The sequence below is a fragment of the Thunnus maccoyii genome, chromosome 21 (genome assembly GCF_910596095.1).
Source record: "Thunnus maccoyii chromosome 21, fThuMac1.1, whole genome shotgun sequence".
NCBI classification, from domain to species: Eukaryota; Metazoa; Chordata; class Actinopteri; order Scombriformes; family Scombridae; genus Thunnus; species Thunnus maccoyii.
The window spans coordinates 13306508-13331604 of record NC_056553.1 but is presented as its reverse complement, the minus strand read 5'-3'; the positions used below and the strand labels follow the sequence as shown (position 1 = coordinate 13331604).

At 39.6% G+C, this 25097-nt stretch overlaps 4 protein-coding genes and 2 non-coding genes across 12 annotated transcripts in view; 5 read left to right on the top strand and 1 right to left on the bottom strand.

Moving 5' to 3' along the window:
- Positions 1-3086: 3086 nt before the first annotated feature.
- On the top strand, positions 3087-4708 carry crhb (corticotropin releasing hormone b). The gene is made up of 2 exons (XM_042399695.1): positions 3087-3259; positions 3794-4708. Exon 2 carries the CDS (start codon positions 3814-3816, stop codon positions 4333-4335), a length of 522 nt encoding a protein of 173 aa, XP_042255629.1. The 5' UTR covers positions 3087-3259; positions 3794-3813; the 3' UTR covers positions 4336-4708.
- Positions 4709-6216: 1508 nt separating this feature from the next.
- Positions 6217-22828, bottom strand: trim55b (tripartite motif containing 55b). 3 transcript variants are annotated; one of them, XM_042399012.1, is made up of 8 exons: positions 22772-22828; positions 9589-9758; positions 8728-8905; positions 8438-8533; positions 7490-7723; positions 7345-7367; positions 6876-7000; positions 6217-6785 (listed from the first exon to the last, which is right to left on the bottom strand). In XM_042399012.1, exons 2-8 carry the CDS (start codon positions 9609-9611, stop codon positions 6619-6621), a joined length of 846 nt encoding a protein of 281 aa, XP_042254946.1. In that variant the 5' UTR covers positions 9612-9758; positions 22772-22828; the 3' UTR covers positions 6217-6618. The 3 variants fall into 3 exon arrangements, with proteins under 3 accessions (XP_042254946.1, XP_042254945.1, XP_042254944.1); XM_042399011.1 differs by lacking the exon at positions 22772-22828 and adding an exon at positions 12198-12652; XM_042399010.1 differs by lacking the exon at positions 22772-22828 and adding an exon at positions 10356-10810.
- Positions 12214-12299, top strand: trnay-gua. Its single transcript is given in 2 exon segments — positions 12214-12250; positions 12264-12299. It is a non-coding gene; the product is annotated as a tRNA-Tyr (tRNA).
- LOC121887897 lies at positions 15945-21588 on the top strand. 4 transcript variants are annotated; one of them, XR_006093081.1, is made up of 6 exons: positions 15945-16753; positions 17560-17672; positions 17800-17970; positions 18260-19060; positions 20940-21003; positions 21128-21588. XR_006093081.1 is itself a non-coding variant. In XM_042399014.1 (5 exons), the coding sequence occupies exons 1-4, from the start codon at positions 16739-16741 to the stop codon at positions 19011-19013; spliced, it is 1053 nt and encodes a 350-aa protein (XP_042254948.1). In that variant the 5' UTR covers positions 15945-16738; the 3' UTR covers positions 19014-19060; positions 20940-21588. The 4 variants fall into 4 exon arrangements, 3 of the variants coding, with proteins under 3 accessions (XP_042254948.1, XP_042254949.1, XP_042254950.1); XM_042399014.1 differs by having other exon boundaries at positions 20940-21588; XM_042399015.1 differs by having other exon boundaries at positions 15946-16753; positions 18266-19060; positions 20940-21588.
- Positions 22788-22873, top strand: trnay-gua. Its single transcript is given in 2 exon segments — positions 22788-22824; positions 22838-22873. It is a non-coding gene; the product is annotated as a tRNA-Tyr (tRNA).
- A 122-nt stretch (positions 22874-22995) lies between these two features.
- pde7a (phosphodiesterase 7A) overlaps positions 22996-25097 on the top strand; it is a 29639-nt gene continuing 27537 nt past the window's right edge. Inside the window, exons 1-2 of one of the 2 annotated variants that reach the window (XM_042399007.1) lie at positions 22996-23117; positions 23686-23814. The gene's annotated coding sequence lies outside the window, so the exon portion shown is untranslated. The other variant, XM_042399006.1, reaches the window with a different exon arrangement.

Here is a 25097-nt window from a genome sequence, read left to right as displayed (position 1 = left end):
ATATCACAATTAATCATAGACTGTAAATGCACCATGCTAACCGAGCTAGCAATTAGCACCATGGTCAGCCCCACCCTCACGTCCATATATGGTTACATCTGGCTCCAAAAATCAAAGATGCTAACGGTCAAATCAAAGATGGCGACAGTCCAATCGCTAAACTCGGGGCTTCAAAATGGCAGTCCACAAACCAACGGGTGATGTCACAGTGACAACATTCATATTTTTTACAGTCTATGAGTTCATGACAGATACTTTGGTTCTATTCTCTACTATTCAATGTTAAAATGAGATTAAAAGGATGTTTAATCTCCCAGTTGTTAATTCTGAAGAGATTAAGTATTGGCTTGTTGCATATATTATGTTCCCTCCTGTGTGAGAAGATTGGTCTCCACTATGTGAACAAGCATTAGGGAAGCCTCTGATTTAACGCCTTCAGAGCTACACATGCTAGATTCATATGGACAGAACGACCCTTGAGGGTTCAGCTGCATTATGGACAGATTTGCTAACACGTTCTCATGCAGGCTCCGTACACACTCTTCCGTTGCATGCAAACCTATAGGAGAAGCCCAGGAAAGCCAGCTGTCTCATGTTTAATTTTTAAGAGGTCATAATTCAAAGAGCTTGTTATACTGAAGATTGTTGTATTCTATCATGTCCAAATGCCTTGCTTATGAAATTCTGAAACTTGCATCTAGACACATTCAAAATAGCTCTTTTTTTCTAAAAGCAGCAGAAGTACACCAGAGGGGATACTGGCCAACAGCTTTCATCCTGCATAATTAATGAGTCTGTTTAGCCGTTTAGTCTGTCATGAGTGAACATTACTGTACATTTATATCATGTGGGCTGGTTACATGAATGCTTTATACAATTTTGTTGTCAATTGTAAAACAAGAAATGCCATTTCTATGAACTTTTCCCACATCTTGTTTTCTTGAGATGAAAGGCCAAGCTCTCCCTTGTGTTTTTATAACAGGTAATATCACTGTGCTATAAACCAAAAGGACACCTGAGCTACAGTACAGAGTGGTGGTCTAAGTGGGGAGTTCTGGGCTCTGCAGTCCCAGCAAACCGCACCAGAACACCCACTATTACTCTTTTAAAAAGCCAGAGTGACCTTGTTTATTAAAACGAGATTGTCAAAGTCGAGCAGAACACCGGAAGTATTAGTAGAAAAACAAAGCTCAATACACTGGGGGAAAGCTGTCCAATTATTTAGGAAGGGACAGTTTGATGAGGAGTACTTGTCCCTCCTCATAGCAGATCACTATTAGAAAGGCAAATGATCAATTAAAAGAATGTGTTGCCATGGAGAATTTGTTTGTGTGAAAGTGGTATTGTGAAATCCTTTATCGGGGGGGGGGTGGGGTGGGGGTCTACTGTCGAGATTCAACTTTACTCATCTTGATTATTTTTGTGTTTCCCACTTGCAGAAAGAGGCTGGGGTCAAAGGTCATATTAAGTGGCAACATCCCAATTTCCCTGCAGGAATCATCAAGGTTTTATCTAATCTAATCATCTGAGAGACTTGCTCTAATTGAGGAAACAAAAGGGATAATAATTTAAGCCTGAGTCTTTTCCGGCGTGGCGTCACAGGAGAGGATTTCTCTCCCAGTGATCCGTACAGGGACAGTGATTTGAAAATGAGGTGACATGAGTTGACCACGAGCAGTCACTCTCTCATCTGGCGGTGTTTTCTATTTGTGTCAGCCAACATGTGTTTCTTATGATGGGACCTGACACCTCCCCCGGAGCAGCATGGAGCGCAGAGAGCGACAAAGTGGAAAGACACTATAGGAGAAAGAATTTCACACGGCCTGCAAATTACGCTCTGATATACTAAATTGTCTAAAGCGAATAATATGTGAATTTTGGAAGATGGCAGATATTCTGAAGAAAAACTGTACTCCATAACTACATTTACTATATCAAATGTTCTCCTCTCATTTCTCTCTCAAATTGGCTGATGTTTTACTTTAGTGTGCAGTGTGTGCTTAGTCACTTTGACCTCTGCATATACTGTATGTCTGAAACTTAGTTTTTCCCCAGGCTGTATGTCTGGGGGAAATGGATTTGCTGTTAGGGATTAATGGGTAGGGTTTCATAACATTGTGGAAGGTGACTTAACAAATATGTGGAGTTTATGCTTATGTGGAAAAGTTTCACCATTAATATTTAACAGGATGTGATTCCACACACATTATTAGTCATTACTTATTTCATTGTGTTGCACTTTAGTTGAAGTAAGTGTGAAACAAGTAGAGAAACAGACAAGTGACAGTTCTACTTTCTATCATTAAGCTGTTTAGGATTCTAATGGCTCGATACTTGATGAAGGTCTCGATCTTGAGAGCGTGGTTTTGGCGGAGGGCCCTTCCGAGGTGAAGTGGCCAAGGCACCCAGTGGCAGAGGTGGTGATGTACGTGTACGTGCAGCAGCAGTAATGAATCACTGGGAGACAATGCCCGTCTCTCAGCCTGAGCCGTTTGCAGATGCACATTCGCTGAATACAACACAGGTCAGCTATGGCATCATTAGTGTGGTTCAACAGTCGGTTCTGCACATTGCACCAAAATGTACCTGTTGTACCTGCAACTATGTCATTGCATTTCCAATATGTTTAGTCTCTTTATTATTAATCTTTGTTGCATTATGACTCTGTAACTGTTGCAACAAAAAGAGCAGTTAGTGGTGTGTGTTATTTAATAAGGAATATTTTTGTCATGCAGACTCAAGCACATTTAAATCTGGAAACATACAAATTCTGAAAATAAGTGGTGAGTAAGAAGTAGAGTGAGGGAAAAAAAGCACAATTTGAACCCTATCTGGACTCACTACTTAGTTTTTCCAACAGTTCACTTTTGGGTATTTTCCTTTCAGAATCCAAGAATCCCTGCAATCATTTTGAATGAACTCAGTCAAGTGAAAATGCAAGCAGGTGTGGCACCTATAGGCCTATTCTGAAAGCGCCGAGGTAGAGGCGCATGCACGCGCGCGCACACTCACATATGACTCATCTCATCTAAACTAAAGCACTTTGTCAGAGGCGTCCATTCACGTTACACCCCGTGCAAGAACGCGCAGACTCAATCTCATTTTAGAGCGCGACACTTATAGTGAGCTTGGCTATATAAGTCCATTCAGCATCTACTCCTTAAGTAACTATATACTTCAAACAAGTGAAGGAGGGCGGCATCTCGCCAACTACCTGGCAACCTACACGGCTGTACTGGACCTCCTCTAAAGATTGAAGGTATGAAGGCTCTTTTTAAAGCTTCACTTATTTTATACACATTGTGAGTTTGTCTGCATGCTTTTTTTGGCATGTTGCATTTTCTCATTTTCTCGGAAACTGGTCTTGCGCTTTGGCTTCACAAACGTTTTAACAAATTTAGCTGTTTACAGATCATCGAATGCATTTTTGCTGTTAGTAATTTCTCTATATTTTAAAGCTTGATTTCGTTTTTATCGTAAGGAAAAGAGGTATGCAGGCAATGATGCTTAAACTTCCAGTTTATCCATCACCAATCCAAAAATCAGTCTTTACGCGCATATATTCCACAATACCGACCAATTTCTCAAAACCCTTTGTATAATTACTACAGATAAGTGTAAATCACAAAATCTCTTGCAACAATAAATTAACTGTAGCAATTTTGTTCATAGTAACCAACCTCTTACGTTGATGTCATGCCTGATTTATGTGCGTAAATTGCTCATTACGCAGCTCATTTTACACTACAGTTAGGGTGAAAAATAAACATATGGCATTTCTTTTTTTCTTCAGATTCCTGTTGATATCCTGACATGAAGCTCAATTTACTTGGTACCACCGTGATTCTGCTAGTTGCCTTCTTACCGCGCTACGAATGTCGGGCTATTGAGAGCCCTGGCGGTGCCCTGCGCGTCCCAGCTCCCCAAACCCAAAACTCCCAGCAGCAGCAGCAGCAGCAGCAGCAGCAGTCTGGTCCCATCCTAGAGCGGGTTGGAGAGGAGTATTTCATCCGACTAGGCAACGGGGACTCTAACTCTTTCCCATCATCGTCAATGTATCCCGGCGGATCACCTGCCATCTACAACAGAGCGTTGCAACTCCAGCTGACGCGGCGCCTTTTACAAGGGAAAGTTGGGAACATCAGGGCGCTCATAAGCGGCTTCGGAGACCGCGGGGACGACTCGATGGAGAGGGGAAGGAGGTCCGAGGACCCGCCGATATCCCTGGATCTGACCTTCCACCTGCTCCGGGAGATGATGGAGATGTCCAGGGCGGAACAGCTGGCCCAGCAAGCGCAAAATAACAGAAGAATGATGGAGCTCTTCGGGAAATGAAGACCTCTTTCCTGTCCGCCAAAGATCCCCCTTCCCTCTCTTTTCTTTTTTTGCATTTTTACCATCAGCACAAAACATGCTCTGTACAATATAGTGCTGCTTTATCACTCTATTATTTATAGCTTTAACCTCAAACTATGGAGCGTAAACGGGCTTGACTTAAAATGATCCGATTGTACCTTGCCATTTTAATGTTGGTGTCAAATCTGTAGAATTACACTGTTCTTCATATTTGAAATTAAATTATTTTGGTTGAGCCAGGAAATACTGCATCGAGAAATTGGCATTTTGTTTTAGATTATGAATCACTGTATTTATGATATTTATGTTTGTTAATAAACTTATGTGCAACCAGTCATTTTCTGTTGTGCAAGAGAACGTCTTATATCTATATTTTTTAATAAAAAATTAAAAGCAATGCTTACATTTCTCTGTGGAAATCCTTACATGTGGGTTAAAAATAAATCCCCTAAAAACTAATTAGTTACTAACTCTTCCCAGTTACTCTAATTACTACTCTTGACTAACATAAACTTTATTTGTAACCTCACAATGGGGAAACTGAATATGATTTCTGGTTAAAAACAAAGCAAACAGTTGGTTGGAGAGAGCAGAAATGGCCACTGCATCTTCAGAGTCTTGCCTGCACAGATATTGATTTATAGAGAAAAGATTTTCTACCTGAATACATATGGTGTAACCGTTGCTCTGGAGCAAAGTTAACACCATGCTTCCTCTTTTATGACTGCCAAAAAACCCCAAACAAAACAGCTTTATCTACAAAAATGTACTAAATATCATTCTAAGGATGCTGTAAGAACGCCTGCAGTTATGCAGGTGAGAAACATTCATACAGCATCATTTCATCTAAAGCTTTAATCCTAAAGAAGCAATTCACATTATAACAACAAGAGGCAACCACAGACTGCTCAAAGATGCACCACTGATAGCTAATGAGTGTGAAACACACTTAGTATGTGTGCATGTGTGTGTGTGCACTTGCATGCTGTGCTGATCCTTGACCCACAGTGTCAGGGTAAACCAAACAAGAGCTGTGGGTGTGAGTCATCCTATTCTATTTGGCCCACTTAGCAACTTGAGGCTTAGTGCTGCATTGAGCCCATTTGTAAAGGATCCAACTCACTGAAAGATGGTGTGCAATAATCACATGGGGCTCAGTGGTGGACTACTTTAATACACAACAAGGTGAGACCATTTCAGGGCAGCAGATAGATGACCTGAGGTTCACTGCAGTCTGATATGTACAGTAGGTTGTAGGCAGGAATAGAAACAGTACAGGAGGATCTTATAACTGCCTGCACCGGCTTTAAAAAGGGCACTAATGCCTTTTCTAGCTGGATTTCATTTGACAGGAGAAGATGAGAGAGAAAGAGTGTGAGAAAGAGATAAAGAGAAATAAGTATTTTTTCTTTCTCATGCACACACACACACACACACACACACACACACACACACACACACACACACACACACACAAACAGGGAAGGGTGTTACACAAAATCTGTTTCATTGGTGATTCAGTCCAGGCAGAAACCAGAAGCACAGCGACACATGTGGTCGTAAGATGAAACTGAAGGCTGCTTGTTCATCTAGTAACAACCAAGACTTTTTTTTTTTTACAATTCAGTTTTAATGACACATAAAATATGGCAAAATGTGGTGTTTTGCTCATTATAGGAAAATATAACTGTGTTACACAACAAAGAATATGACACATAATACAGGGTGTTGTATGAGATACTTAAATGTCACAGTGCCGTTTTTTCCCCCCCCTCTGCTTCCCTACTCATAAAGTTATATCAGCCATAAAAAAAAGTATACGACATGGAGGAAAACCTGTGGCCCTCTTGTGCTGTTCTCTAATGATGTGGTTTAAACAGTGAGTCGCAAAAGGTCAGCTACATAAAAAATGTATGAATTCAGGAAAAAACAAGACACTCACATCCTGTCTCTCTTTCAGTATGTCTAAAATATAATACAAGGAAGAGGCAAAACATGTATTTAGTGAAAAAAAAAAGTAGTCAGTGTGCTGTGATGCGCACTGACAAAATCACAATAAAAGAGAGAGCAGTGAATTGAAACTTCTGCATCTTCTTTTAGAGCTACCTCAGCAACTCAGACTTTCCCTTCAGCACAGATATAAATCTGTCTCACGGTGCCCCATTCTTGGAGAAAAAGTATCACAACTGACCTGAAATCAACATCCAGGAGCAAAACTTATCATGCTCCTGGTTTAGGTGTTGTCTTTGCTGGCAGCTAGGTCTAGGCGGCGCTTTTGGCTGCACTGGGGGACGAGTTCAACTGCTGGGGTGCAGAAGGTTGAACGGAGGTGGCTATAACAGCACCTCCTCCTGATACAGTCTGGGCCCCTTCTCCTTCCTCGGCGCCTGCCTCTCCATCCTCATCCTCTTCGTCCTCATCCTCCTCATCTGTAGAAAGAAGTAGAGGGGGGGAAAAAAGGTCAGTTAACTTAGCTGTAAACAGTACATTTCTGTCATCCTCAATCTCTGTCCAATCACCTTGCAGGAAGTCGATGCTGCGCAGGGCCGTGCCCTCTTTCTTGAAGTCGACGGTGTAATGATCCATGTTCTCGTACCCACGCTCAACTTTATCCAAATGTGCCGTACTAGATGCCTCTGCAATCCTGAGTGCAAAAGGTGCAATTAGGAATTTATAGGAATAAATCCACCCTCAGATAGTCTATTTAACACTGTTTAAATTGATCTGTGATGTTTAGCACATACCACACCACGACTAAAGATAGCAATTTGATACATTTCGCAGAATTACTTTCAACAGCCCCAAGAGAAGAGGTGTGACCTTGCTGCATTAGGCGGTGGGTTTAATGTAGATGTAAATTTTGTATGAGGATATTTTGTATGAGGATATAAAAAAGACAACAGCAAACTAAAGGGCACTAAAAAGATAAGAGACATCCCTAAAAGTGTTTTTGATGTACACAACTTTGCTATAAACACATGTACTCACTTTTTGAGGACATCCTTTGTGTTCTAAAAGAGACAAGAGAAAGAAAGACATTAAATACAATCAGCCAATGCATAAAACACTGATGATGGGAAGCATTTTACATTAAGTTTACACCAAAATCTTGAACCCCAGTTGGTATTCTTACCACTAGGAATACAGCCATCTCTTGCTCTTCCATGGTCTGTATCCCCATCTCCACGATCTTACAGCTCTCTTCCAAATGGTCTCCGTACTTCCTGGTCAGGCCCCGGATATAATTCACCTTCTCTTCCTGCTCGGCTGTCACCTTCTGACTCATCTCCCTCTTCTTCTCTTCCAAGATGGAGTACAGGTGGTCAAACTTCTCGCACACCAGAGTCTTCTGCCTCCGACCATTCTCCTATAACACAGAAGTAAGAGACAGAAAGTCAGAAAATTCATATGTATTGTGAAAATATAACAACATGAATCATTCATCACTGCCTTGTGGGTGAGATATGTATATGCAACTTTGGGGTAAAACAGAGTTTATAATATTCAAAACTATAAAAAGATCAAAACAAAGAAAATGAAGTAATCGTTACTTTCATGTAAATATGATCAACTACAAATGTTCTGGTGGGTTAGCCTGTCTTCCGCCCATGCGGTAGTGCCATATGTGCAGGGAGGACAGTGAAGCTCATTCTGCATGCCCGTCCTGAGTGACGACACATGGGGGACTGGAGCCATTCCAGCTTCCTCTCTACTACGTCCAACTGTGGCACGTGAACCATAGGAAAGCTGTCTGTTCTCCACCCGTTAATTACACTGCTCGTTTTTAATGTCAGTGGGCCAGAGGCAGAAATAGAGTGCCCTGCTAAGTGCACGTCAGAGCGACACAGAAGAAAATGGGAAAACATAAGACAGACTGAGGCACCAAAATATTTATTTTCCCTCTCTCTATTTCTCTGTCTACATCTCACAGACAGATAAAAGCAGAGAGAGCGGAAATGACAAGGACACATTACATCTGTTTGTACGTCGGCGCAGGTGAGTGCAGGTGCATTAGTGTGTGCACAGAGCGAGGCTTGCTGCGTGAGTGAGCAGCCAGGCGCTGCAGCAGTTGGACACTGACCTCTATGGCACGACAGGCTTCCTCTAGCTGACTAATGATGCCTTGCATCCTGTCGTTGTTACCAACCATCATGGCAATCCCGTCACTCAGCTCCGTCTGGGGGGGAAAGGACACGGCAGAGTAAATACTTGAGATTAAGTGTGATTCAAATCTGGGGTTTTGATGCATGTGCTGTACATGTACTTAATGTAAATGATGAGATCATGATTTTCACACATTTCACAAGTTAAATATGAACACATCTTCTTATCTATTTATTTATTATTGTTGTTTTTTCTGCATTATCTCACCTTCTTTGTCTGGTAGATGCTTGTGATAGGCGCCACCTCACAGTCTTTGTGAGCTCCAAATACCTTACACATGGAGCATGTGGGCACACTGTGGGTCACGCAGTAAATGTTGATCTTTTCGTCCTCGTGAACATCACACATGGGCGTTTCTTCCTTGCTCTCCGGCGTTGGCTTGCTGCTGTAGAGGTTTAAAGAGAGCAGTGGAGCCTTCCGGTCAGGCAGTACATTCCAGCGCATATTGATGTGACGTGTGATGTCAATTTGATAATGTCAACATCTCAGTAGTTTATTGATGGTCCATCAGTCTTATATTACCATGCACATGGACTGCAAGCACTTTAATCAGTGTGTCACCATCACACGGTGAGGTATACAGGTGTAGGAGATTAGCAATATGCTTGATTTGTATTCATTTTTATCTTTTATATTATCAGTTACTAGTCCACAAAATATTTCATTTAGTTATCTGAAATAAAGCCACAAAATACCACTCTATTGTGAATATGGAGAGTATATTCTATTCTATCGTGTATGAAGTTAAGCATCCTGAGTGTAGAATGTCGTATGTCATACGAGCCTTTGAGCCATACAGTCAACTAAGTTAATCATCTGTGTAGATAGATGACTACGACCAGAATGTCCTGTCATCCACTCCAGCTCTCTGACTCAGAAGCCACTGGCACTCAGGCCACACCACAGCAGTAACTGCCAACACACCACGAGGTTAAACACAGCTTCGACTGATAAACAAAGCCTGTCTCTGAAATGTCTGTAATGTGTAAGTGGTGACCGTTTAGTTAGATTTTGTCTTATATCAACAGAGACTAAACGGAGCACATCTGTGTGTCTTATCTGTCTCACCTGCTGGACTCCTGTTTGAACATGTCAATAATATTCTCAACCAGCAGGTTCCTTTGCAGCCCGTAAACCCCATGCCTGTCCAGAACCACCTCATGTCTGCAGGACGGGCATCGGAAGCGGCCGCCGGACGTCAACGAGCCGGCCCTCGTTGGGAGGTATGGATTTGAAGCCTGTAAACAGTCACCATTCAAACCTTGAGTTTAGGAGTTTAATGGATAGATTCATCTCACTTGCAGAGATTAATTTAACTGTTTCACTCAACAGTTACGAAATGTTAATCCAGTGGATTAACAGTCCATAATATAAAAGTGTTACCTCATCAAAAACATTCAAAACATTGAAATGCTCCGCTATGACTCCCAATTTGTGTTTTAACACAAACACTAAACAACAACTAAATCCTAAATTCCCAAGGTCTGAATGTTATCTGACAGTTATAGTCCATTATATTAATAATGTTAGTAAACAAAGCCTTAAATTTTCATTAATGATCATTTGTGGCACACAAAGACATGATTTTCTGTCTAAAATGCTTCAATTAATTAAAAAAAATATTATGTACCTGTAATTTATGTCATCCAAACAGTTACTGGTTAGGCCTTGAACAGATCAAAATGTAGGGCAAGTTCATAAAAACATCCATTGTTCAGATGACATAAACTGTTAGCTTGAGGTGCTAATGTAAAACAACAGTGTTCCTCAAGTTTAAAAAATACTTTTCCCTTTACACTACAAATAAATCTGTGGTGTTTTGTTGGGTTTCTTACCGTGAAAACATCATTGGCACATTTTCTACAGAGGTTGTGCTGGCAGGGCAGGATAACCACTGGCTTTGTAAACATTTCCAGACATATAGGACAAGTGAGCTGTTTCTCCAAGTTCTCCATGCTATTCATTTTGCGAGGAAAAGCTTTAAGCTAAACAAAAACACTACCAAAACCTCATTAGACAAGACCACTAAAGCTGGTAAAGTAGGGTAAAGTATCCGTTTCTGAGAGCGATGTACAGCGGGCCTGCTGCTCTTGTCCTAGCGGGTGTGGGCTCCTATCTTGCTGGTGTCAGTTCTGTTTTTAGAAGCTATTGCTGTCACGTCAAAGGGTGCCATTTTTACCTTGCCCATATTTGAAACTGAGCAGGGCAATAGTGAACAGCTGCCTACAGCCTCTACATCTTCCTCTACACTGACTGCTATCAAGGGTGACTGTGCAGTGTGTGTTTAAGTGGGAAAGGGGGTCAGGGGGGGGGGGGGGGGGGGGGGGGGTGATGATATTGCATTTAAGTAAAATTCAATATCATCAAACTTACAGTATGTTCCTTACAATTCAATTCACATTTTGCCTACAGTCACTGAAACCTTTATTCTATTTGTAAAAATGCAAAAAAGGGAGATTTCACCGCTTTTTTCACATCTAGACCACATTGGACCAGGTCCAGATCTAAAGCCACTATACTTAGACTAGTCAAATCTGGACTAGATTATCCCAGAGAGGCTAAATATTCTGTAAAACACAGTTTCAGATTTGTGAAACCTTTATTCTATTTGTAAAAATGCAAAAAAGGTGGAGATTTCACTGATATTTCTCCATCCAGACCATATTAGACTAGGTCCAGATCACAAACCACTATACTCAGACTTCTCATTTCTGGACTAGATTACCATGGAGACTCCAGAGACTCATTAAAACATAGTTTCCACTTTGTAAAACTTTTATTCTAGTTGTGAAAATGCAAAAAAGGGAGATTTCACTGGGTTTTTTTTTCACGTCTAAACCACATTAGACCAGGTCCAGATCAAAAACCACTATACTTAGACTGGTCAAATCTGGACTAGATTAACAAGGAGACTCTACAGACTCATTAAAACACAGTTTTATAATTGTGAAACCTTTATTCTATTTGTGAAAACTGAAAAACTTTTTTTTTGTATTTTCACAAATAGAATAAAGATTCCACGAATCTGAATCTGTGATTTAAAGAATCTTTAGCCTGTCTGGAATAATTTAGTCCAGATTTGACCAGTCTAAGTATGGTGGTTTTTGATCTGTACCTGGTCCAATATGATCTAGATGTGAACAAAACTGTGAAACCTCACTTTTTTGCATTTTCACAACTAGAATAAATTCAAGTTCAATTAAAAAAAATTCTCCAGTAAAAATGAATAAAATTCAGGATTATGATACCCTGTGATGTCCCCTGTCATATTGGAGTTCTGGTTTCTTGAGACTTTTGAGTAACTAAGGGTAAAATGTTAAAATGATCCAAATTTAGGATTGTAAGGCACTTAAAGAAAATTTCATGTTATGAAAATGGTGAAATGGCTTCAGAAGATTTCTATGATTCATTCTCATTTAATCTATATTCCCCCTATTTCTTACGTTTTTCAGCACACGAATTAGCTTGAAAGCGACTGAACAACGCCATCTACAGGCGTTATGCCACTTTTAAGGTGGACTGGAAAATTCCAGCAAGAATCTGTGTATGAATTTGCTCAGACTGGAGCGAAACTGCTGTTCGCTCGACTCCGTCTCAAATGTTATTCACCTAATATAAATTAAATATCTACAGCTGACTGTTCATGTGTATCATCATATAAAACTATAATGGCTCACCGAGACTTAGCATCTCCCTTCGATAGCTCAGTTGGTAGAGCGGAGGACTGTAGCGGATACATGGTAATCCTTAGGTCGCTGGTTCGAATCCGGCTCGAAGGAGAGTTCACTTTTCATAATAATCTGTATTTTCCACCTGTGGCCCCTCATGTCTGCGCAGACACAGCAAATTATATCATGAACCTCATCGTTTGAAAACCAATCATGCAGCGTGGTCCATCTTCTACAAGCCAATCAAATGTCGAAGTCCACAATTTGACAACCAACCACGCTGCGTTGTCCATCTTTCTAAACGCCAATCAGATACCAAATCACGAATTCCATTATTGAACTACCGATAAAGCAAAGCTTCATATTTATTGACTTGCCTTGACTCCTGCGTTTTCAAAATACCTGCCGCCACAGTTGCCAAGTCCGCAGGTATACGCCAAAGTCGCCAAATACGCGACTTTGGGCTTGTTTTTCTGTGAAGTTGTCACATATCGTTTCCTGCTGTCAGAACCACGCATGTGCCAGCCGACATAGTGTCCTTACAGCAGCGGCGCGGGTTCGATTCCGACCCAGACCCTTTGCTGCATGTCATCCCCTCTCTCTATATATCCCATCCTTCCTGTCTCTCTCCCCCATACTTGTTAAAGTGTGTGTACGATTTGTGTGTTACAGGACAAAGCTGAGGACAAGAGACAAGTTGTTCTTTCATTAATTAACTGAGATGTCCAGTCAAAGGCCCAGTATGTGTAATTTTTTAAACGATTTTAAAAAAAAAACATTTTAACTCCATCTGATTAAGCCAGTAGAGTCCTGGAACTGACACATTACCTCCCTTTATAGCCTGTATTTAGTCAATGTATTCTATGTATTCAATGTATTCAATGTATTTAGTCAAAGTATTTGTGACATACAATAATAAAAGTGGAAAATGCTTTTTTAAGGTAGATTTCCTAACTACTCTATTGTTCCCTGTTAACCTTATATGACATGATATAGGCCAATTGAAATGTAAAGTAGCCTATTTCGAAATGACAAAATTAAAATAAATTCAAAACTAATTTTATGATCATAATACTCCTATAATTAACCTATATGTATTCAGAATACGTGTGTGTAACCACTTTGAGCTCTAGTTCATGAATGTGAATGAAGCCTGTTTTCATCTCTCCCATGGTGTTATTCAAATAACCTGCAAATTCTTCTTTAACGATCAATTGATTATTTATACATCTGATCAATTTTATCACACTGTTGACTAAACATCACACCCACAAATGAACCAAAACACAATCTCGTCATATTAGAAGGGTTAAAATGCCACAAATTAGAACCTCTGCGCTATAAAGATATAAAATGTGTAATTTAGCGGATTATACTGCTGGGCTGAAATGTGCACAGGAAACGGCAGGGGGCAGCACAGGGACCACCTGGGCTCGAGCCTGCCGTAAAGACAGTAGAAGAAGAATCGTCATTGTTTTGGTTGGTTTTGCTCGCAGACTGAATGAGGAGAAAACATTTTGAACAGGGTGTTTGACCATAGACACATCAGTCTAGTGTAACCACATAACTGGAGAAAGTTGTGTAGAGAGCAGCGTTGTATCAAATAGTCAAATGGACTTGTAACAGTGCCGTAAAGGAGATCAATTAAAAATCTTTTTTTTATTGTGCAGCGACATAATAATTTTTCATCCAGATAGTAACAAGTCTTTGATGGTTCTGAAAAGTCAGTCCAAAAGTACGTATCTTAAACGACCTCAATCGATTGATTATGTAAAAAATAAAATAAAAAAGAAAATGCTTGTGTTGTGTAATGTATCCGTGCACTGGGACCAACTAGGACCAAACAGAGTGAATTATTATGAACAACAAAATCAAAGTTTTCCTATCAAAATACATGAAGCTGCCATGAAGATCTTTACACTTTAATCTCCAACAGCATCAGACTTGAGTCGAGAACATAAGGCATAAAAGACAGACAGGTTGTCCACTAATTGCATCTAAAGTGTGCTACCCAAATAATTAAGTCTTTTACAGTGTTTCATTACAATCAATTAATAAACTGATCATTTAAAAAAGTTATTGTAAATAGATTTATTGAATTTGCATTTAAATGATGCATGAATAAATTAAGTAAAAAAAACAAAAGTTCATTACATTTTCTAATTAATAATTTTATTTAGGTCACTGTCAGGACAAGAACTTACAGTTATGAGACTGATTCATTGATGAAATTGGAATGAAGGGTTAGTGTTTCCTCCTGGCACTAACAAATTCTAACCAAAGAGGGAGGTGGTGCCCAGACGGGGTTATGTTTTATATTAATAAAAGTGTTATGTTACAACATCAGAATATCTACCGGAATATCTTTGCATGATTCACAGTTCAAAAAACTACTTATTTATCTTAAACTGACTCTTTATGCAGCCCCTCAGTTCAGCCTCTGTCTGAAACAGGCAGTTTTAGCTCCTGTCTCTTAAAGTCTCCCCCTCCCGATGAGCCCACTCTGTTCTGATTGGCCAGCTCTTGGAAGCTGCACCATGGGAGACTTCTGTCAATTTTGCAAATACATCCATACATGTTTGAGCCAGAATCTGGTCAGAAATATCCAAGTGGACAATGCAAACAACACATGGAAAACGTTAGCAACAACATTAGCAACCAAGGCTATGGGATGGATGGCCGTTTATGGGCATGACAAGCTGATGTCAGCTCGTTAGCAAGGTAGAAAAAATCATCGCAAAACAATCATTCAGGGCAGGTTGATTTCTACATACGTTCACCTCAAGTTTTGGAACTTTGACCATGTTTAACATAGACATCCTACATCATAACAGGAAATGAATAACAGAAAATCACAGAAAGCATTATATGTCCCCCTTTAAAATTTTAATTACACAATTCAACTTTTATGCTGGTTGCTACATGTTGCAAATTACACCTGCGTTGGTTCTTTGTCTCCAAGCTCATCTGCAGTGCTAGAAGTTAATTGTTTCCAAATGTAAAAAAAAATATAAATATAAAAGGGGTAACAAGGAGGATTAAGCTGAGACCAGACAGACCAGATAGAGCAAAATGATACACAGTAATTAAACAAGGCTCAATGGACTGGTATGCTTCTGATACCATTAACTCATCGCTGTTGTGAAGAGGAGGATAAAAAAAAGATGACAGCGTTTGGATTTTTCACAATGGTTTGTAGCTCTATATTCAGACAGAGACAGCAATCATTTTTATGTTCAGTGCAGACTTAATGGATGGGTGGAAGCACCTTCATCTAAATGTGTTTACTGTAGAGTTACATTTACAGTAATAACACTATAACCTGTTGGATGGAAAAACACTGCAGTTTTATCAACTTGCTGCTATTAAGTGATAGCTGAGGCAAAAATACAACAAAAATATTTTTCATTATATTGAATATATTTTATATTATATTGAATATATATTATATTTTTTTCTACAATGTTCCAACGCTGTATTTCACAGTATTATTGTTGTTCATGTCCTTTTTCATCTGTGAAGGAGAAAAGATACCCTCAAAGCGCATTTTATTTTCTTGTACAAATCACAAGATTCTTCTGGCAACAATTTTCTTCATGAGGAACTTCCTGTTTAAAAAAGATATGAGACATATGGAAGGGGATTAGGGTCACATGTGAAAAATATATTTGAGTTCTGAGATTAAAGTCAGATTTCTGACTTTATTCTCAGATTTCTGAGTTTAAAGCACTTCTCTTATTTTTTTATCTTCTGTGTCTTCTGTCACATTGAAAAAATGCTATTGAGCTGCTGCGGGCAAGTGAGGAGACGGAAGTGTGTCTTTGAAAATCTCTTTAAAATGTATTTGATGTTTGCACCAGGGCTATATTTGACTTGTTTTATTGTTTTAAGCCCCTACAACTTTATTGATTTGTATTTTCAACATTGATGGTCAGTAAAATCTAAAACTTTCCTATACTATACAAACAGATATAATGTTATGTTACTACAACCCTCAGTAAATGTTTACACAGTACACACTGCACACTCTTACAACTCATTACAGTAGGTATTTAGGGAGTCCTCTAATAAATCTACAGCAATTGGGTAAAGAATAATGAACAAATAGGCTACGTCAGTCACAAAGTTAATAACTTACCTATAAAAACAAAATAATTCTCATCTGTGCCTCCATCGTAGGCATTGTCTGTTAATTCCTTAGATATGAATCAAAACGTTTTTGAAAACCTGTCCAGTTGACACGGAATCCGTGCTCACAGACGCGTCCAGCACCTGAGCTGCGCACCTGTCAGCACTTGGTGCCTTTACGCACAGCGCGTGATGCGCGTGTACGTAGCGGCTGCGCTGCTCCCGCATTCCATGAGGTGATAGAACGCTTGCAGGTCAGAGAGGCGCTTCCAGTCATGCAGGCGCCCTTGTGACGTTTGGTCCTTGATGACACTTCAGTTCTAAAGTCCATTTATCAACTCAAGAGAATCTCAGTGACCATTTCTACACAGACCTCCACCGTGAAAGCTACTGAGAGATCGATAAAGAAACTATCAACCGTTATGGAGAACGCACAGGTAAGAAAATCAGGTTCAGTTGTGATTGACCAGTGAGCCCATTTGATCCATTTCCATTCCATTTTGATTTTGTGGCTATGATTCTGTTTAAAACAAATTAGAAATGAATTGATCTTTACACAAAGATAGATTCAATCAATCAATCAATTAAACTTTATATAGCACCTTTCAAACAAATAAAAAACAATTCATAGTGCTTTACAGGTGATTGACAAAATGTATTAAAAATGGAAAACTAACAGGTAACCAGTGTAAAGACTTTAAAATAGGTGCAATGTGTGCTCTCCTTTTGGTCTTAGTCAGAGCTTGTGCAGCAGAATTTTGTAGCTGATTTATTGTATTCTTCAGTAGACCAGAAAGGAGAGCATTACAGTAGTCCAGCCTGCTAGTTATGAAAGCTGAGATGTTCTTCAGTTCAGTTCAGATCAGTTATTGTAGAAATGATAAAACTTCATGCAATTAAATTCAGTGTGTGAGAAAAATACCCTGTTATCCATCAAACTGTGCTACATACTTGCAAATTTTTATTATATTTAATATCTGATAGTTAATTGTTAGGCAACATTTGACAACATGTTACCTCCATAACCCTTCAAATGCATCAAGTCACAGATTTATATCTGCTCACTCTGAATGCAGACAGCTTGCAGATTTCATTAAGAGATGGTTTGTGAATTGTGCACCAATTACCACACTGTTAATAGTGTAGTGTAAACATGTAGATACTTTACAGTACCATACTGAGAACTGTTTTGTTGTTGTATAAAAGATGTCTGGTTGTTAAACCTTGTTTCTCTTTCTGTCAGATTTCATCAGATAAATTTGATATAGAGAGTTTGAGTGAAGACCGGGAACTAAAGCCCATAGATATGGCCATCACCCCAGTGATGTTATCACATCTTCATAAAATAATAGAACAGTAAGTCAAAAGTTAGGCTACATTTCAGTTACATTAAGTCATCAAGCAGCAGAAATTATGACTATATACTGTGTATACACTGGTGAAATGTTTGTTTTGTTTAACCATTCCTACTCTTTTCCTCCAGGCAGTGGAAGATGTTGGCAACCGCCCACACTGACACTGACACCATCAAGTTGCTCTCGAGCCTGTGCCAGGATGTGGTGGAGGTGATCACCAGCAAGGTGGGGGATGTTTTGCTAACTGAGGCCCATACCATTATGCATGAGATTGAGTCCAGCAACACTTCAACCACAATGTAAGTCAAAAGCTTCCCAACTCTGTTATTCACTCACACCTTCTTCTCCAGCATCCATATTTTATGTAGCGTATTATAACTTTGGGATTATTATGATCCCCAAGAATATAGTTAATGATCAATACTGCCTTTTAAAACATTTTCCACCACATCATTGTCTAAAGAGATTATGTGTTTTGTTCAAATAAAGGCCCTAAGTTATGAAAAATGTCATAAAAGAGGAAAATGTTTGAATAGCACTGCCCAGGACAGGTCAGTTAACTAATGTTTGACTGTTTCTCTTTTTGAGGAACAGGATTGATGTGTCCAAGAAGGATTGGAGTGATTACATTCTGACAGAGGAAGTTCTTGAACTAGTCCTTGGGAATTCCTTGCATGCCTGTCTTGGAACAGTGATGGGAGTTATGGTGGAGCGTTCCCACAACTCAGATGAACTGCTGAAGTTGGTTGCAGCAGAGGTGACGAGGAGGGTGAACCAGTCACTGGCTAAAATCTTTCGATCAACCATTTTCCCACAATCACCACAATCTGCTGGGTCTGACATCTCCCTCGAATCTAACGTGGATGATATGGTGTACCATACAGCCCAGATCCTGCATAGGTGTATTTGGAAAAGACAACAACGTGAAGAAGATTCCCAGTTCAGTGAGTTTTCCGGTCCAGATGAAGTCACTGATGTTGAGGAGTTCAATGCTGAGGATTCAGACTCAATCTTCTCTACATCTAAGTGTTCAGTCCGCACATTTGATATCAAAAAAGCTTCTCCCAGTCCGGTAGTGGATGTATCACAGGGAGAGAATTTCTCTGGACCAAAGTGCTCAAGAAGAATCAGCACCTTTGTGAAGAGAGTGGGGAGGTCTTTTCGGAGAAACACTGCGAAAGTCGGTCCAGCCTGTGAAGTCATCTACCTGGAGAATGGATCAACACCACAGCCTCCAAAGAAGAAGAATGGTCTTTCCATCACCAGGATATTCTCCTCCTTGGGCAAGATTCTGACGAAGCCGTTCATCTCCTGCATCAGTGGTGAATCACAGGATGACTAGAACACACAAGTCTCCTGAGTTCAGTCTTTCCATCTAGCTGCAGAAAGGTGAGCAGAAACAGAACAATTGAAACAGAATGTGGTACCAGTAGTGTCAAGTTTTGATAGTCTACCAAGTCTCTGGAAGCCATAATGGCTTTTTCTGCCGCTGATACTGCTCTTAGGCAGATTGGAAGCCCAGCAGCACCTAGTCCTGAGCACAGATAAAGTAATTATAGGAGGTGACTTTAATATTAATGTGGAAGTTGATAATGATAGCCTAAGCACTGTGTTTATCTCATTATTAGACTCAATTGGCTTGTCTAAATGTATAAACAAACCCACTCACTCTCTTAACCACATCCTTGACCTTATCCTGACATATGGCATTGAAATTGTTAGTTTTTCCAGAAAATCCTATTTTATCAGATCATTTCTTAATAACTTTTGAATTCCTATTAAAGGAGTACACGCCATTAGACAAAAATGTCTTCACTAGATGTCTATCTGATAGTGCTATAGCTAAATTTAAGGAAGCAGTTCCATCAACACTGAATTCATTGCCATGTCTCAATTTAACAGAGGACAAAATTGATAATCTTGTTGATAGTGCTGCAGGCTCATTGCGAATGACACTCGACTCCATCGCCCATTTAAAAAAGAAGAAAATACAGAGGTTAGCTCCATGGTATAACTCCCAAACCCACAAATTAAAGCAAATATTGCAAGATAGTCTGGTAATAGTCTTAAACATAGAGGAAGGCCCTCTGTAATGCCATAGCCACCTATTACTCATCATTAATAGAGGAGAATAAAAACGGCCCTAGGTTCCTTTTCAGCACATTGGCCAGGCTGACAAAGCGTCATAACTCTATTAATCCATGTATTCCTATAGCTCTTAGCAGTAAGGACTAAATGAGCTTCTTTAATGATAAAATTCTAACTATTAGAGACAAAATTCATCACCTCCCGCCCTCAAAAGGAACCCACAAACACAGGTTACCCTCAAACACAGGAACCTTAGAAACAGCTGTAAAACCTCATATATTTAGACTGTTTTTTTTTCCAATCGACCTTCCTGAACTAACTTCAATGATTTATTCATCTAAACCATCAACCTGTCTCTTAGTCCCCATCCTAACTAGGCTGCTTAAGGAAGTCTTGCCCTTACTTGGCACTTAGCACTTTACTAGATATGATCAATCTGTCTTTAGTAACAGGCAACCTCTTCTCAAAAAGCTTACTCTTGATTCAGGCATTTTAGCCAACTATAGTCCTATATCTAACCTTCCTTTTCTCTCCAAGATCCTTGAGAAAGCAGTCACCAATCAGTTGTGTGACTTTCTATATAACAATAGTTTATTTGATGATTTTCAGTCAGGATTTAGAGCGCATCATGGCACAGAGACAGCACTGGTGAAAGTTACAAATTACCTCCTAATTGCATCAGACAAAGGACTTCTCTCTGTACTTGTCTTGTTAGATCTTAGTGCTGCATTTGACACCATTGACCATCACATCCCATTACAGAAACTGGAACATTTAATTGGCATTTAGGGAATTGCATTAAGCTGGTTTAAATCCTATTCATCAGATTGATTTGAGTTTGTACATATTAACGATGAATCCTCCATGCACACAAAAGTTAAACATGGAGTTCCACAAGGATCTGTGCTTGGACCAATGCTATTTGCCTTATATATGCTTCCTTTAGGTAATATTATTCGGATCCTTCCTTTGTGATAAAGCTTAGGCCTATAGTTAGGGCTGGCCAGGCTCACCTTGGACCAGGCCCTTGTTATGCTGCTATAGGCCAGGGGACTTCCCATGATGCACTGAGCTCCTCTCTCCTCTATCTCCTCCTCTTCATCTGTATGCATTCATGTACCATTAATGCATGTTACTAACTTGGCTTCTTACCCTGAGTTTTTGCTTTCTTGTCTTGCAGGTTCCATTGGATAGGGGACCTGGACCCACTGCTTATGCATGATGGGCCTCCAAGGACCAGGACTGTGAGGATGCCTTGGTGACACCCATGCCTGCTATTATTATTATTCATATTTCTATTATTATCACGTCTTCCATGTGTTTCTCTCCCCTCTCTCCCACCCTCCCTCCACCATCCTCCCTCCCTAGATAGCAAAAATAATGTGGCCAAGATCCGGCCCACACCCGACACTTTCGGCACTTTCATCCGGCCCACATACCACCTGGAATGATGGCACTTGGGCAGTCCGCTCCTGTTTCCCAGATCTGGGCCACAAGCAAGCTGTATGTCAGCTAAGAACAAACCAGATAAACCAGAACTGGCCCACATCCAGAATATACATACCTGAGAACACAGCATCTTTACCAAAGAAAGCCCACATTTGATTTGGGATATTTGGGCCATATTTGCTGTTTAACATGTAGGCCATTTCAGGCTCAAATCCATTTTGTCTGGCCCAGAAGAAGGCCAGCAGTGCCGTATCATTGTCTGAAGTGGCTCACTTCCTTATGCTATCTGGGTCCTTCTTTCTATCTCAACCCAACCGGTCAAAGCAGATGGCCACCCACCTAGAGCCTGGTTCTGCTCGAGGTTTCTTCCCATTAAAGGGGAGTTTTCCTTGCCGTTGTCGCCAAGTGCTTGCTCATGGGGGACTGTTGGGTCTCTGTAAAGTAGAGTATGGTCTAGACCTGCTCTATGTGAAAAGTGCCCTGAGATAACTTCTGTTATAAATTGGCGTTATATAAATAAAATTGAATTGAAAAAAATTCTGCGATCATGTCCCAGAAAGGTCATTTGTTGCTGCACCAATTGTAATTTGCTCAGACTAGCTTGGTGACCATTATCATATTATTTTATATTGTATGTTGCAACAGTTTTCTTGTATTATTTTCACTCTTCTGTTAGTGAGCAGATCATTAATCATACTGTAATATATACTGTAATATATTTGAACACTATATATATATATATATAGTTTATAATACAGATGGAGTGGGGTTCTATTGCAGTGTTTTTGACAGAGAAGGATACATTTCTCCTTGTTAGTCTAGTCCAGATTTGACAAGTCTAAGTATAATGGTTTTATAATGGAATGAAGGTTTCACAAATCTGAAACTGTGTTTTTATGAATCTCTGAAGTCTCCTTGTTAATCTAGTTCAGATTTGACCAGCCTAGGAAGAGTGTTTTTTGATCTGGACCTGGTCTAATGTGGTCCAGATGTGAAAAAAGCAGTGAAATCTCTAAAGGTTTTGACGTCAATAAGAAAAAATTATAATAATATTGAATAAATATTAATGAATTAAATTCAGGATAACGATACTCTGCGATGTCCCATGTCATAATGGATTATTGGTTTGTTCAAACTTTTTAATACTGATCAGGTAGGACCACAGCAAATAGGCAGAAATAGCAATAAGACTGAAAATCAGTTTACCATGAGTAAGGGCAATTAGAAAAAAATGCTACTGTTAAAATGATCCAAATTTAGGATTGTAAATCAATTAAAGACCATGTAATTCTATGATTCATTCTCATTTCATCTATGCTCCCCATATTTGTTTTTCAGCACATGAATTAGCTTGAAAGTGACTGAACAACACCATCTACAGGCGTTATGCCACTTTTAAGGTGGACTGGAAAATTCCAGTAAGAATCTATGTATGAATTTGCTCAGACTGGAGCGAAACTGCTGTTCGCTCGACTCCGTCTCAAATGTTATTCACCTAATACAAATTAAATATCTACAGCTGACTATTCATGTGTATCATCGTATAAAAGTGCAATGGCTCACCACGGTTTAGCATCTCCCTTCGATAGCTCAGTTGGTAGAGCGGAGGACTGTAGCGGATACATGGTAATCCTTAGGTCGCTGGTTCGAATCCGGCTCGAAGGAGGGTTCTTTTTCCCATAATTCCCAAATCCGTTTTTTTCCACCTGTCACTCACATATACGGCAAATCACATCACGAATTCCATCATTTGGAATCCAATCATGTAGCGTAGTCCATCTTTCTGAACGCCAATCAAATGGCGAGATCCAACATTGATAAGCCAATCAAATCATGAATTCCATTTTTGTACTACCAATCACGCGTTTTCAAAACACCTGCAGCTATCTTTCACCGTGGTTTTCCGGAAGTAAGTTAGAAAACAACAAAAACTCCATGTTCTTGCCGAATTGAATTGAATTAGATTCTTATGAAACAGCCTGTGCTCATTTTGATCGCTGCTGTTCACGTAAATGTCATATAATCGCTAAATGTGTAAGGCCAACGTTCAGTTACATCTGTGGCATTACCCATTTCTCTAAAAGTAAGTTCCTAACTTTAACTATTCCAGATCAGTGTGACTAGATGTCCCGTTTTCGTCGGGACAATACCAGTTTTACTAGTTTATCAAGGTGTCCAGATCATTCTAAAATTCTGTAAATATATCCCAATTATATATGTAAAAATCGCCAAAACAATACTGCCAATAAACCTTTCTACCTGAGGTCTCCATACTATGATTCAATGCTTTTATGCATTGCATTGTATTTTAATGTAAGCTAGAAGATATAGAGAATTGGTTGCTGTAGCTTTAGACTATTGTTTTATTTTGCAGTTGTAGGATGCAGTGGATATGCAGTAGCCTATTGTGTCATCAATGCTTCATATCACACATTTTTGATTGCTGGGAGTTATGCATTGTAGCTGTATTATTTCAGAAAATGGCCTTGAAGAAGACGCACAAGGCTATGGAGGACACAGAGTGGCTGTCAAGGCTGAGGTCATTTGCCTCTACAGATGCCTGGCCAATGAGTGCAGGCAAAAGATGGCATGATCTTTATCATAAGGTAAAATAATGAACCAAAAAAACACTGACACATACTTACTTTTGTCTTTTCTTGTTTAGACAATTTTTGAAAAAGTTGGGAGGCTACACTTTCTTTTTCTTGGAGGGCATGGACAGAGAGCCGAGGAATACAAACAAAAAATCTAGATCTAACTCAAGATAAGAACTTGACAAGAGGTACTAATCCGGTACAGTGTGGTGGAAACAAGATTGTTAGTCATTGACTATGTTTTGTAAGACAAGAGTGAGATATTCTTTATGGTTACAGATAAAAATGTGCAACTGAGGGGTCAGAGAATAATAATCCTCAGGTCGCTGGTTCGTATCCGGCTTGAAGGAGAAATTCTTTTTCCATAATTATTCCCAAATCCGTACTTTCTTTCCACCTGTCAGGCTTACTACATCCACGGTCACTGAGCTTCTGTCTTTCTAAAGTCAGTGTAATTAGAAACGGCCTTGAGTTTCAGTTCCACTCAGTCACTGTTTTACTTAACCTTACTTTTACAAATGAACTAAACAGACTGTTCATTTTTCAAAAGAAAAATTATGATGGTACTGATTGATTGGTTTGTCATTCAAAAGCCCAGATCTGAAAAGATTTCAAAAGCTATTTCTGTGTCTTTATAGCTAGAGTGTGGATGATATGCAAGTGTTTTGGTTTTCTCCAAATTACATTTACACACCAAAGCAAAGAAGAAATGTCATTTGTTGTTCCACGACTTGGGAGAAGTTTAAAGTTAGTGTCTAACATATTTCTATTGTCTGTTCTTTTTGTATTATAGATGAAAAAGTTTCACTTTTACACTGTCAGAAAGAAATTACTACAAATAATCAACACTGCTTCAATGACCGCGGTCTCCTGAGTGAGCATATTGCATGCTCTGCCTTATCGATCTGCATGTTAAATGATAAATGATCACACCTGCAAGCACTCAAATGTTCAAAATGAGTGTAAAGGCGATCGTTGTAGTGTCTGATTTGGTTACAACCAGCGATGAAAGCAAAAAATTATCATTTGGTTTGACTGTGAAATGGCTTGTGCTGCAAACACATTTAGATGGATGACTCAGAAACGGTAATTATCAGTTGTGTGGACGACTGCAGCAAGCATCAAACACTAATAAAGTGTCTTTGTGTATAATGGCTGATAATTTTCTATGTTGTTGCAGAAATGCCATCGTCCTTTCTGTAACTCTCATCAGGAGTGATGTAATTAAAATTCAGAAGTGAAACGTCTGTGCTTCTGTAATGCAGGGCTTGACCTCATGCATGTATATGTGTGTG

Excerpts from the sequence above, each read along its gene's own strand:
- crhb (XM_042399695.1), top strand. The coding sequence starts at position 3,814 with ATGAAGCTCAATTTACTTGGTACCACCGTGATTCTGCTAGTTGCCTTC.
- LOC121887897 (XM_042399014.1), top strand. Across the intron at positions 17,673-17,799 it reads CTTCATAAAATAATAGAACA|GCAGTGGAAGATGTTGGCAA; the intron begins GTAAGTCAAAAG and ends CTTTTCCTCCAG. Across the intron at positions 17,971-18,259 it reads AGCAACACTTCAACCACAAT|GAACAGGATTGATGTGTCCA; the intron begins GTAAGTCAAAAG and ends TCTCTTTTTGAG.
- trim55b (XM_042399010.1), bottom strand. The coding sequence starts at position 10,484 with ATGAATAGCATGGAGAACTTGGAGAAACAGCTCACTTGTCCTATATGT. Across the intron at positions 9,759-10,355 it reads GTGCCAATGATGTTTTCACG|GCTTCAAATCCATACCTCCC; the intron begins GTAAGAAACCCA and ends GACTGTTTACAG. Across the intron at positions 8,534-8,727 it reads GCATCTACCAGACAAAGAAG|ACGGAGCTGAGTGACGGGAT; the intron begins GTGAGATAATGC and ends TTTCCCCCCCAG.